This window comes from Xenopus laevis, chromosome 6S (genome assembly GCF_017654675.1).
Source record: "Xenopus laevis strain J_2021 chromosome 6S, Xenopus_laevis_v10.1, whole genome shotgun sequence".
Lineage (NCBI taxonomy): Eukaryota > Metazoa > Chordata > Amphibia > Anura > Pipidae > Xenopus > Xenopus laevis.
This window is the reverse complement of record NC_054382.1, coordinates 118050218-118063271: the sequence shown is the minus strand read 5'-3', so window position 1 is coordinate 118063271 and position 13054 is coordinate 118050218. Positions and strand designations below refer to the sequence as shown.

The window sequence follows — 13054 nt, the reverse complement described above, 5'->3', positions numbered from 1 at the left end:
GTGACAAGGCCTCTTCATTGTAGGGACAACTTATACCCTGCACAATGAGATACCATAAATCTATACAGTACCAGTACTGTACCACAATTCCCCTGTGCTAAACCCAAATCTGACGGATTACTTTACTGTATAGCCGTATATGTGGTGCAACAAAAGTAAATTAACATCATTTTGAATATGGATGGGCAAGTTTTCGCTCATTTAATTTATCATTGTTTAAAGCCTTGTAATATAAATAGACTAGCCTGCATAACAAAGCCCCTTAGCCAAAAACGACAATGATGAAACTCCTCTAACTAAATGATGCTGTGAAGCGAGGAAACAGCAAGAAGGATATTACAGCCTCCAGTGTAAATTAAGCAGAGAACAAAAAAATTGTTTTTTATAACCCTGGGTAATGCAATGGAAAACATATATCCTTCTATACATATGTCATTATTTAGCCCTTCATAAAAGAAGATTGACCCCCACAGTGCCAACAGGGGACGGCAAAGCCTGGTTTAGTAGGAAGCTTGGCTCCCAATGACTAGACATAGATTACAAATAACATTCGGGGCATCGCTGCCTTCTCCATGAACCATCAGCACACAATGTTTTCATGGTTTAGTCCCTATAATTATTCCAGTTATTAGGCTTAAACATACAGGCTAACACAGCTACCCTGACAGCTTTGGGAGATCATTATTAGCCAAAGTGGGTGTCCAGCAATTGCACAGTAATAGAATAAAATAATGTGATCTTATAATTGTAGTCTAAATCAATCACATCACTAGCAGGTACCCATTCTAATAAAATATAATGTGGCTTATTTAATAAATTGTCCCTTACCAGGGGCAGCCAACCAGTGACAACATTAATGTTGAGTAGCTACACCACCAGCTTCACAGATGATAAGAAGTTGTGGTTCCCAAAAGTTGGAGTGCCATAAGCTATAAACTGATAACAAGGGACATGACGACACCACTGATCTCATTTAACTTTCAAGCCATAATGATTCCTAAGGCAACTTGTTGAGACATGTTCTGCCTCGGCAGTTCAAATAAACTGAATCCGGGAAGCCATGGAACTGCTACATGCAATGAAAGCCCCTGATGCAACGACAGAGGAGCTACAGAAGTATAATTATGTTTGCGCAGGCCGAGAGGTAAATAGAAAAAGATCAGTTGCTGACATTTGCTACCTGCTTGCTGATTGTTTGGGTTTAGCGTTTAGCTGGAAAGAGATGCACTTATTGCATGCAGAGTCCAAGCCACGGAGACAGATAAAGCCACTAGATGAGGGAGTTCTATCAGAATACACAGAACTCCTTAAAACTGCAAAATACCTGAAAAGGGGAGAAGGTGAAACATTTCACTTTTGTATAAATAGTTGCTATCATTAAACTTGTACCGTTTAATCTTCCATGAAAATATATCTTCAACCTCAGCCTAGAACTCAATCCTACAGGATTCAATGTTACATTGTTCAGCACATTGTTAGTCCAATGTGTCCATCAAGATTCTTTTACATATGTCCATGTCTTCTCCAACTACTCACTGGTAATAAGACACTTCCAAGACATTCAAGTACAAGTTAGGTTGTCTTCTATAACTCCATGTTCCACAGAAGATCGTGTCCCATTTCATAAACTCAAGAGACCAACTTCCATGTGACGCTGGGTGCTTCATTGAAGTGCTCATCTTCTTTGTAGGCCGGCGCTCCAAGTTTCACATTCAGAGCTAATTAACACAGTTTTCTGTGATGCGTCCATCGCTGTCCATGGGTCTAATGCTTTTGGATACACTGATGGTGACTTCTTTCTTGGACATTCTTTTGCTTTCCCTTTTTGGCTGTGGGGAGAAAATGCAATATGAAAATCAATTATTATTGGGTAGTCATTCTTCAATAGCTTCCCACTCTACACGTATACATACTGTAGTTCATATTAGCCCCATATCTACTGCTATCAGGGATCTGCAACATGAGGTCTTGGGGCCAAGTGGGGCTCTCCAAGGGATTCTTATGGACTGCACCGTAGTAAAAAATACTGATTGTCTCTGTAAACAATTAGGTCAAACTCAGCTAAATAAAGAATAAGCAAATTCACTTAAACCTGTGTCGCAATAGCCATTTTCTTTGATATATTATTCAGTTCCTTGTGTTACTATGCAATGGAACTAAAGGAACTCCATCTATCTCTAATAGTTTAGATTTTATTTCAGATCACAAATTTTTTCCCCTGATGAGTTATTAAACCTTTTATGTTGGGCAGGATAGAACCCAAAAGCAGGTGTGAAAATGATGCAAATTGCAATTAAAGAAGCACCCACTGCACCATGACCATGTGGACCTTTAATTAAAAGTCGCCAAAAAATGCCAATGAACATGAAGACTGTTCAAGAAATGTGCCTGAATCTTACCTCCAGAGACCGGCATGAACTCTTTTGTTTCTGGCCCTTGGTTCCTGCAGCATAAACTGTTGGTTTTCCACACTGAGTCCCTGAATTGGTTTTCTTTAGTCCATCTTTGCCAGAAGATGTCATGTTTACACACGTTTGCGTTGATTTTCCATCTTCCAAAATACCTATGGAGATAAAACTATTTCAGTTGGAAACCAACACAAATACATTCAGTCTCTTACAAATTATTTTCCCTCCTATTAAATCACAACTCCTCCACCTAGAGGGTAAATGGGGTTGGGACCTTACCAAAGGATTGATATTGGGGGAATCTCACCTACATGTGCAGAAGGGCACCCGATAATGAAAATGCCCAGTGCTCATAAAATACTCTATACACACCTTGCAGTTGATGTTGACCACTGGGATGGCCCAACATGGGAACAAGAGTCCTCAATGCCAACAATGCAGCCTGCAAGTTATTTATAAATAAAAGTCAAATTGTCTTTATAAAGTGAACATTGGGAGCCCATGGCTTTGCTATGGCCACATAGGAAAACCAATTTTAAATATCCACCCCCCAAATGCCTTATTTGTGGTGGGACTGCTGCCAACTCTTATAGACCCATATTCCATCAAAGCCCTGGTGTCCACTTCCCCCCAAAGAAATTGGGCAGCAGCTCGACCTCCTATGCTTCTTAGTTATTCTAAAATATGGTTAATTTTTCTTTTATATCCCAGCCCAGAGGTTGAAACAACTGGGATGCACACGTGAATGTTCCTTCTGAGAAAGATAAACAGTAATTGAAGAGCTATTGAATGTTTGGGTCAAGAAAGGTCTTCAACCTCTGGAACAGTACATAAGTAACCTTTAATGATCATTAAAAGTGTCTTATTGAAAGACTTTGAAGATAAAATCCATGAACTGGAATATATGTTGACCTATAATTACTAAGGTTCCATTTGCAGCTCCGTAGTGACGGCACTAATCAGTGAGAGCAGCCAGCCATAACAGAGAAGAATCAGGGCTTTTTGGAACGGAAGAATGAGTAGTGACAGAGTAGTGTCTATAGGGGAATATTGTGGTGAGTAATCAATGTCTGTGTATCAGCAAGCAGGGGCTAATATGGTCAGTGGGATATTAGACATGATGCCTCAAGTTTGTTGTGTTTACTTTTGACTCCTTGGGGAGGCATCAGCTTTATGTGTAGGGGAGCAGATACTGTACTTAGCTACTTCCAATTAACCCTAACATCATCTGTTTTTCTGAGGCAGCAAAGAAAGGCAGGGCTTTTTGATAAGCAATAAGCAAGTTGCAGTGAACAAATGATGTGTTGGAAGCAAATAAATGCCATAAGAACAAACATACTAGGACTCTTAGAAATAATATTGCAGCTGTCTTTATCATTTATTTTTAAGGATGCACTCTTTAATGCTTAAAGGGCATGTAAAGTTTAACATATAATAAGGCTAGAAATGCTGTATTTTGTATACTAAATATAAACATGAACTTACTTTATGCTTTCAAAGTTGGCTACAGGTCGTCACCATCTTGTAACTTTATTAAATATCTGCTTAGGGATCGTCATAAACAAAGCTGCTTGAGTTCTGCATGGCTGGGAAGTAAGGCGGGGGCTCCCCCTGCTGTTCATAAGTATGATTGTTTCCCTGCTCAGCAGTTAGGGACCATCTGACAATTCCTATCCACAGCAGTAAATGAAGGGAGAATTTCACTACATACAGTCAGGTTTCTTATAAAAACAGTACACATTTTTTAATTAAAGTATATTGGAGATAGGTTTCTTTTTCATTAAAGAAAGTAAAAATTGGATTTTATTTTTTTGCCTTTACAAGGCCTTTAAATTATGACCTGCTATGGAGAGTTCCATTATGGCCTGGTGCAATGGTGACCTCTATCTGTTAAGGTATAGCGGCCTTTTAAAGGAATGAAATATTTTTGCTCTCTCAGCAACTAAGCAGAATCAGCAGAAGGCACCAGACTAATACTAATCCTCTAATAAGGCCTTAATTTCAAGCGTCCTCATAACAAGCGGATACAATAAAACTAACAGAGCAGAAGAAATTGACCATGTACCGACTGATAGAACTGAATGGATTTCTGGCATAGTACTTAGCAGAGCGCTGAACTGGCTCTCAGGAGACTCATTGACATTCCCATCTACATGTCAGGCATCTCTGATAGCCGAGGAGGACTATGATCTATTTTATGTTCTTGGAAATTGAAATGAAAAGGGATGATCATTTCATAAGAGTGCAGTGATTCAATGCTTTTTATTTAAAAGAAAGGCTTCAGACACAAATAGGGCTATTAAAGGCCAGTAAAGAAACAAATAATCATAGAAAGTGAAAGTGCTGAGGATCTAAGACAATTTAAAGTGAAATGCTTATGAATTGAGTGCCTCCTTTCTAGATATACGAATGATCATACAACAGGGCTGCTGGAACACAACATTTACTGCTGTGGATAGGAATTGTCAGACGGTCCCTAACTGCTGAGCAGGGAAACAATCATACTTATGTACAGCAGGGGGAGCCCCCGCCTTACTTCCCAGCCATGCAGAACTCAAGCAGCTTTGTTTATGATGATCCCTAAGCAGCCCAGACCACACTGAGCATGTGCACAGTCTTAGTCTTGCAAAGATGTTTAACAAAGTTACAAGATGGTGACCCCCTGTAGCCAACTTTGAAAGCATAAATTATTTATTTGATTAGGCTTGTGGTGCAGTAAGTTCATGTTTATATTTAGGATACAAAATACAGCATTTCTAGCCTTATTCTATTTTAGACTTTACATGCCCTTTAAATCATATTAAAGGAGAACTAAACCCACCATATGGCCCCTGCACAGCTCCCCCCCCCAAACCACTGTGACCTCACTCCACAAAACAGCCTTCTGCCTCCTCTTATGGCCGAGGGGTGCAGCAGGTTTGGTGACTTCACTTCTGCTCTCTGGCACTAATTCACAACCTTCCTCAGGCATACAATACAAGTATATGGGGTCAGAGGCTGTTTTAGGGAGAGAGGTTGGGACCACATGGAGATAAAATGGGGTTAGTTCACCTTTAATCCTTTAAAGAGGTAGTTTGCCTTTAATTTAATTTTTAGTGTGTTATAGTATGTCCTGTTCATAGCAACTTTTTTGGCCAGAATTCACTTTTTGTTTTATATTTTTATATTATTTACCTTCTTCTTTGTCTGCCTTTCCAGCTTTTAAGTGGGGTTCACTGACTCCGGCAGTCAAATATGTGTAAACCTATAAAGCTAAAATTGTATTGTTAGTGTTACTTTTTATTACTTATCTTCCAACCCGGAGAGCTGCTAAACAATATTTTAAAAGTAACAAAACAAAAGGAAAAGGAAAATGAAGACCAACTGCAAGTTATCTTAGAATATCATCCTCTTACTAAAAGCTTCACTTTAAACAGACTTTACATTGACTCATGATGCTTTAAGAGAACTATTCACTTTATTTATCTTTTGTTATGGCGCAAAGCAATATGTCCTTGTCTGCTAGATAAGGTTAAAATAGTCAATTTAAAGGAGCAATACCCCCTTATTCATCATGAGTGAGGTGAATAGAAAATGTGCCAAACATACTTTTTGCCTATTGTTTTAATCACCGAAAAATATTTTTCTTTGTTATTGCTTGAGCTGGAACAGGGAAATTGAATCTGCTCCATGTTTGGTTCTTGTCAGGTAGATAATTAGATTCCCAGTGCATAATGGACGTCTCCTTATCTGTAAGGGTGGAGGGGGGGTTGTTTATGTAGAGCTTATCTCTGAACTCTGACTCTAACTACTGATAATATAGTAAGTGTAAAAGGAAATCAATGCTTTAGAATAAAAAATAACTGACAAAATCACATTTTAAATTTAAAAGGAAAAGACTGAATATAATTTCAGACTAAATTGTATTCATTTTACTCATGTTTAGGGTTGCCACCTCTCCTCAGGGTGGGGTGATGATGTCACAGGGTGGGGTGATGATGTCACAGGGTGGGGTGATGATGTCACAGGGTGGGGAAATGGGCAGAGTAGATGCAGCCTCTTCTGTAAAAGGGGTGTTCGGCAAATTTACCAGCAGGTAACTGGCAAAAACCTGCTGGGTTGGAACATGGTGTCTAGATCTATACTGCCCCTATAATCACTGGAATTTATTACAGGCTGAGGATGGTGTAACCTCGAAAGAAAAAACATGGCTGCTCCCAGCAATATGAAGAAACACAGAAATGTGAATAAAATCATGCTCCCTCTGCAGAATAATCCCTACCAACATATTTTTGTGAACTTTAACCAGAAAATACACAAATCTGCATTGTTCCTTTAAATATAAAAATCAGGCAAGAGGCTTTATCCCTTTATCCTTTGTTCTCTATGATAAACCATCTAACCCTATCTCTGGAATTAGCCAAAACCTACAGATTGCCAGTCTGGTCCTGGCCTCTCATATTGGGGACTCAAATGGGAAATGCCTTAAATTGCTTTTCAACCCCCAAAACACCCTTTTCTTTTCAGACATCTGTGACTATTTGCTAAAGATTTTAGTAGTGCAAATAAAGAGAAGTACAGTAGACTCTTTCACCTGAAAAAAAACGTAAATTGTCAATGTAATAGTGATATGCATTTGCATTAATATTATAAATCTGATACTTCTATATTTTTTTTTATTACTTTTTAGTTTTAGGTGAATATGCTCTCTCTTACTATTCCCTTTTTTTTCCAACCAATTATTTTATTCTTTCACAATTCTGAATACAATTAATTTTTAAAACTTAAAACTGCAGTATTTGGACAAAAAAAACCCCCATATCTTCTGAAAGATGTCGCATGAAACAAGGGGAAAGCAAAGGAACGAGGGGCAGGTACAGTGCGCAGACTGTGGAATATTTCTTTTCACTGCAAACCAAACATCTATTTAAAGGGCATGTAAAGTCTAAAATAGAATAAGGCTAGAAATGCTGTATTTTGTATACTAAATATAAACATGAACTTACTGCACCACAAGCCTAATCAAAAATGATTTATGCTTTCAAAGTTGGCTACAGGGGGTCACCATCTTGTAACTTTGTTAAACATCTTTGCAAGACTAAGACTGTGCACATGCTCAGTGTGGTCTGGGCTGCTTAGGGATCGTCATAAACAAAGCTGCTTGAGTTCTGCATGGCTGGGAAGTAAGGCGGGGGCTCCCCCTGCTGTTCATAAGTATGATTGTTTCCCTGCTCAGCAGTTAGGGACCATCTGACAATTCCTATCAACAGCAGTAAAATGAAGGGAGAATTTCACTACATACAGTCAGGTTTCTTATCAAATCGGTACACATTTTTTAATTAAAGTATATTGGAGATAGGTTTCTTTTTCATTAAATAAAATAAAAATTGGATTTTATTTTTTGCCTTTACATGCCCTTTAACTCAAAGTCACCAGGGAAAAGCTAATTGCAAATTGGAGCTAATGTTGCATATTCATTGAGCGGAGAGATGCTGAACTCGGCCTCCCAGACATGCAATGCTATCAGTAGCTACGCACAGCCGGCCAATTAAGCCGCATCAGATAAAATTACAGACAGAAATTAGACATTGTCAATATTTCTTCTGAGCCTTTTTTAGCCTGGGAAAGAACTGCATCTTGGGAGATAAAACTCAGCTTTATGGCGTAATTTATGAGCAGCAACTCTGCAACTCACCGGGATTCGATAAATGGTAGGAAAAAATAAAAAGGTTCAGTTAGTTGACACATTTTGGTCCCTCGGGGGCACTCTCCTCAAGACAAACATGGCAGGTTCCCCTAAGGGACTGATATGTCAACTAAATTATTTTTTTTTTCACCATTTATTAAGTCCCATGAGTACACCATTTCTTTTTGTTTATTCAAGATGCCTGCAGCTTAACTCTCATGCAATATATATATAATGTTCTGTGCATAAATGGCTGTGCATAATCAAGTGACTGTGGGGCTCAGGACCAAAGAAACGTCCTAAAGGAGTTGTTCACCTTTGAGATAACTTTTAGTATGATGTAGAGATAAAGACATTTTGCACTTGGTTTTAATTTTTTATGATGTGCGGTTTTTGAATTTTAGCTTTTTATTCAGCAGCTCTCCGTTTTCAGTGTCAGCAATCTGGTTGGTAGGGCCCAAATTACCCTAGCAACCTTGCACTGAATTGAATACAAGATTGGAATATGAATATATGAATATGATAAAAAGTAGCAATAACAATAAATGTGTAGCCTAAGGGTCAGGGCACACGCTCAGATTCAGGGAGATCTGCTCTTCTTCAGGGTGACTAATCTCCCCGAACTGCCTCCCACTGGCTAGAATTTATCGCCGGCGGGATGGTACCCTAATCGCTTCATTTTCCGAAGTTTCCTCGTGAGGCAATGAAGCGTTCCGAGTGCCATCCTGCCTGCAATTTACATTCTAGCCAGCGGGAGGCAGTTCGGGGAGATTAGTCGCCCCGAAGAAGAGGAGATTTGTTGCCGGGCGACTAATCTCCCCGAATCTGAGCATGTGCTAGAATGCAAATTGCTGATCGCTTTGTTTTCCGAAGATTCCTCGTAAGGCAACTTCGGCTGACTTCGGAAAACGAAGCTCTCCGAGTGCCATCCCACTAGCGGTTTACATTCTAGCCGGCAGGAGGCAGTTCTCAGAGATTAATCGCCCTGAAGAAGAGGAGATTTGTCGCCGGGCGACTAATTTCCCCGAATCTGAGTATGTGCCCTGACCCTAAAGATTTGAAAGCTGGAAAGAGTCAAAAGAAGAAGGCAAATAATTAGTGATGGGCGAATTTATTCGCCAGGCGCGAATTCGAGGCGAATTTGCACGATTCGCTGCCAGCGAATAAATTCGCGAAACACCTGCAAAAAAAAATGGACGCCGGCGTAAAAAACGGGGCCGGCGTCAAAAAACGCTGTTTCGTGTATTTTTTTTTGCGAAATGGCGAAAAATACGCGAAACGGCGTCTTCTTTTTTTGACGCCGGCGCCCGTTTTTGACGCCGGCACCGTTTTTTTACGCCGGTGTCCATTTTTTCAAACTCGCCCATCACTACACAAAATTTAAAAAAAAAAGAAACAATGAAGACCAAGTGAAAAGTTTCTTAGAAATGACTATACTATAACATAATAAAAGTTAACTGAAAGGTGAGCCAGCCTATTAAGTCCCCACTAGCGAATACAATAGGACTGTCCTAACTATATAAGTCTATAGCTCATTTTTTGGCATTAATGCAGCTGCTCCCATGTTTGCTAAAGTGAACTTGATTTTTCTTGCAGTCGTAACCAAAGAGGAACCACTAATTTTAGCACTATTTCAGGTGAGTTTTGGGGGCTTATTAAGGTCCAGCTATAAATCCTAAACATCTCTAGGGGCTGACAGCTACAAGTCACCAGAGCTCATTTACTAAATAGCAGCATCGCAGTTGACAGTAGCAACCAATCATCAATTTTTTTTTGACCAATTGGCTACAAGTTCAAATTTGGGAGCAAAAATCATGCGGGTTGCACTGTCAGTATAGAGACATTCTCTGTGACTATGTTCTGTGAGCCCGATCCATTCCATTGTTCTAAAATAAAAGCTTCCAATCATTGGGCGGGGGGGGAGATTTGCATACAATTATAATTTCAACAGATGACTTAACATTGTAAAAGGCTGGCATTTTAATGAGCTCTACTGCAGAATGCCAAGTTAAAAATTGCTCAAATTAGGGAATGTAAGGTAGGAAATATTTATGTTTAAAGGGCAATATTCCCCTGTTTAACGCGAGTTCAGTGAAGAGCATCTACATCCCTAAACCTTTAGCTTTCAGGGGGTTCAGGTTCTTGGGGAGCACGAATATAAATCAATTGGTTTATGAAACTACTGTCTGGCTCAGTGGAGTAATTTTGGGGATCTTCTTCTTCAATAGTTACGCCACTGCTCTGCATTTACTTGCTATTGTGCCCTTTACTTTAAAGAGCAAGTCAACCTCACAATAAAAATTATAAAAGAAAACATAATTCCAAGCAACTTTCCAAAATACATTTATTACAAATTTTCAGCGCTTTTAAAGTTATTTGTAAAAACAAAGCAGCATTCGCCTAAGGGCTCTTACGCACAGGTATTTTTCAATGCATTCGACACATGTTTGAGCACACCTAAATGCATTTGCTAATTGATTCCATTTTATTCTGCCTGGCTGTGAGCGTTCTGTGTTGCGTTTTACTCCATTTGTGTTTCATCGCGTTTGGCGCATCATGCTGCATATTCTTGCGCTTGACGCACGTTCAGAGGCCAGTAGAACAGAGAGTTGCATTTGGAACTGACAAAAACACACTTAGTTGTGTTAAAAAAGGGGTATAAATGCAATATATTCATATATTAATTTATCCTGCTTAATATGCTTTTTAAAAACATCTGTGTGTAAGAGCTCTAACTCCTAGTTACTGAATTTTTGTGTTTTACCCTGGAAATTTGGCTCAGCTAGTGCAGAGAGTGCTTTTGAGCGGGAGAGGGAGAAGAAAATCCAGAGTTTCTTAAAGGAGAACTAAACACCCCCCTACCAAAAGCCCCCCTAAGCTTCCTGGCATTGCCTCCCCTCTTCCTCCCCGTGATGTGCAATAGTAGAAAAAAAACCTTTAAAAAATCTGACCCTTTAATGCAGAGAAGCGCAGTGGAGCTCCCGATCACCATCTTCTGCCGCTTCGTATTGTCTTTGGGTGTCTTCGCCATCATGAATCCTGCGGGAGCATCTGCAGTAGGGCCAAGTCGGGAATTGGCTTCAACATCTGCAAATCGCCATTGAGACCTGAAGACAATACGAAGTGATGGAAGATGGAGACCGGGAGTCAGGGTCGGACTGGGGCGCACGCACTGTGTTCTTCGGGCCTCGGGCCCTTCTTCAGGTTGTTCAGGGCAGGAAGAGCCCACAGGATGCTGATCTGGGAGCTCCACTGCGCTTCTCTTCATTTAAGGGTCAGATTTTTTTAAAGGGTCTTCTTCTTATTAATACACATCACAGCAAGGAAAAGGAGAGGGGGGCAATGCCAGGAAGTTTAGGGGGGCTTTTGGTAGGGGGGTAGTTCTCGTTTAATATGTGAAGGCAGGTCCACTATCACAAATTTTGGGGCCTACATTTTCAGGGACCCCTGTGGTTCGCGCAGCAGGTAAAATGAGATGGGGAACAGATATTGCCTTTTCAATAATAGGGAGACACAGTGCTCCAGAATAAATTGTAAATGACTCACCAAATAGAGAGTGTGGTCCGGGTGCACCAGCCCCCAGCTTTAGGGAGCGGTACGGCAAGGAATGTGAAGAAGAAGCCGGGCCGACCGGCATGCAAATGGATCCACAGGACCAGAGAAAATTAGTTAAATAAATATTTTTATTTATACAAAGTTAAAAAATGTATATTTGCATCTCCATCCGCCCTACGTGTTTCGTACCCAGTTAGGGCTAGTCGTGCCCTAAGTGGGTACGAAACGCGTAGGGCAGATGGAGATGCAAATATACATTTTATAACTTTGTATCAATAAAATTATTTTCATTAACTAATTTTCTCTGGTCCTGGTTCCTTGCCTGTCCAGGAGCAGGAGGGTAGAACTGCCATTACATGGATGCTAATACAGCCCGTGATATTAAAATACATTTTCAGAAGAGAATTTGCTTATTTGACTAAATCCCATTCATACAACACTTGTTATTTATCCTGAATGTTCGTCTGGTTATGTCTCTTTTTACAAGTGTTTTGCAACAAAGCTGCCATTTAAAAAAATCAACCGAAATCAAAAGACTGTGCCATCTGCTCTGCAAAAGAAGAAGTAATTGCACGGCATATGTATCGGCACCGAACTCTCCCTTTCTCCAGCTCACAGATTTAGTTGTTTAGATTGCTTTGTTTAACTGACAAATTCCTTTATAATTAAATGTAGTTTTCTGTATATATTCACTTTATTTGACAATAAAACGTCCTGTAAGAACCTTAAATGATGAATTGTGCAGGCTCTTCTTGGAAATATCCAAATCACAGAATGGGTGGGAATTCTCTACTTGAAGTAGTTGGCTCAGCACATACAATAGATAGAGAAAGGGCTGGGGTTCCCTTATAGCAAGTAAGAATTATGTTACTATGGGAGGGACTGAAATGTCAACATTTTGGTCAGCACAGCCATAGGCTGTGGATCAAGGTGGGCTGACATGCAGACATTTTCCCAAGGGTTTGAAATACTTTGTTGGCCCAGCTCTGAATAAGTGGGGTGCATGGCTATCAGTCTACACACTGACTGCCAGCTTATAAAGTTTTTGTTTCCCTGCTGCAAAGTGAGTACAGGTATGGGGCCTGTTATCATCATCATCATCATTTATTTATATAGAGCCGACAAGGTCCAGAATGTTCGGGATCTGGGGCTTTCTGGATAACTGTTCTTTCTGTAATTTGGATCTTCATACCTTAAGTCTACCAGAAAATCATTTAAACATGAAATAAACCGAATAGTCTGGTTTTGGCTTCAATAAGGATTAGGGATGTAGCGAACCGCCGTTTTGGTGTTCGCGAACACCGGCAAAAAATGCGAACGGTTCGCGAACCGTTCGCAAGCTTCGAACACCCGCAAAATCGTTCGATTCGAACGTTCGAAGGATTTTTCGTTCGATTCGAACGTTTGAAGGATTTTCATCGTTCGA

At 40.0% G+C, this 13054-nt stretch overlaps 1 protein-coding gene across 1 annotated transcript in view; it reads right to left on the bottom strand.

Moving 5' to 3' along the window:
- Nucleotides 1–1619: 1619 nt before the first annotated feature.
- baalc.S (BAALC, MAP3K1 and KLF4 binding S homeolog) overlaps nucleotides 1620–13054 on the bottom strand; it is a 30334-nt gene continuing 18899 nt past the window's right edge. Inside the window, exons 2-3 of the mRNA XM_018223906.2 lie at nucleotides 2400–2563; nucleotides 1620–1829 (exon numbers count right to left, since the gene is read on the bottom strand). Coding sequence (XP_018079395.1) covers nucleotides 1719–1829; nucleotides 2400–2563 — 275 coding nt within the window. The 3' untranslated portion in view covers nucleotides 1620–1718. The remainder of the gene's footprint in view (nucleotides 1830–2399; nucleotides 2564–13054) is intronic.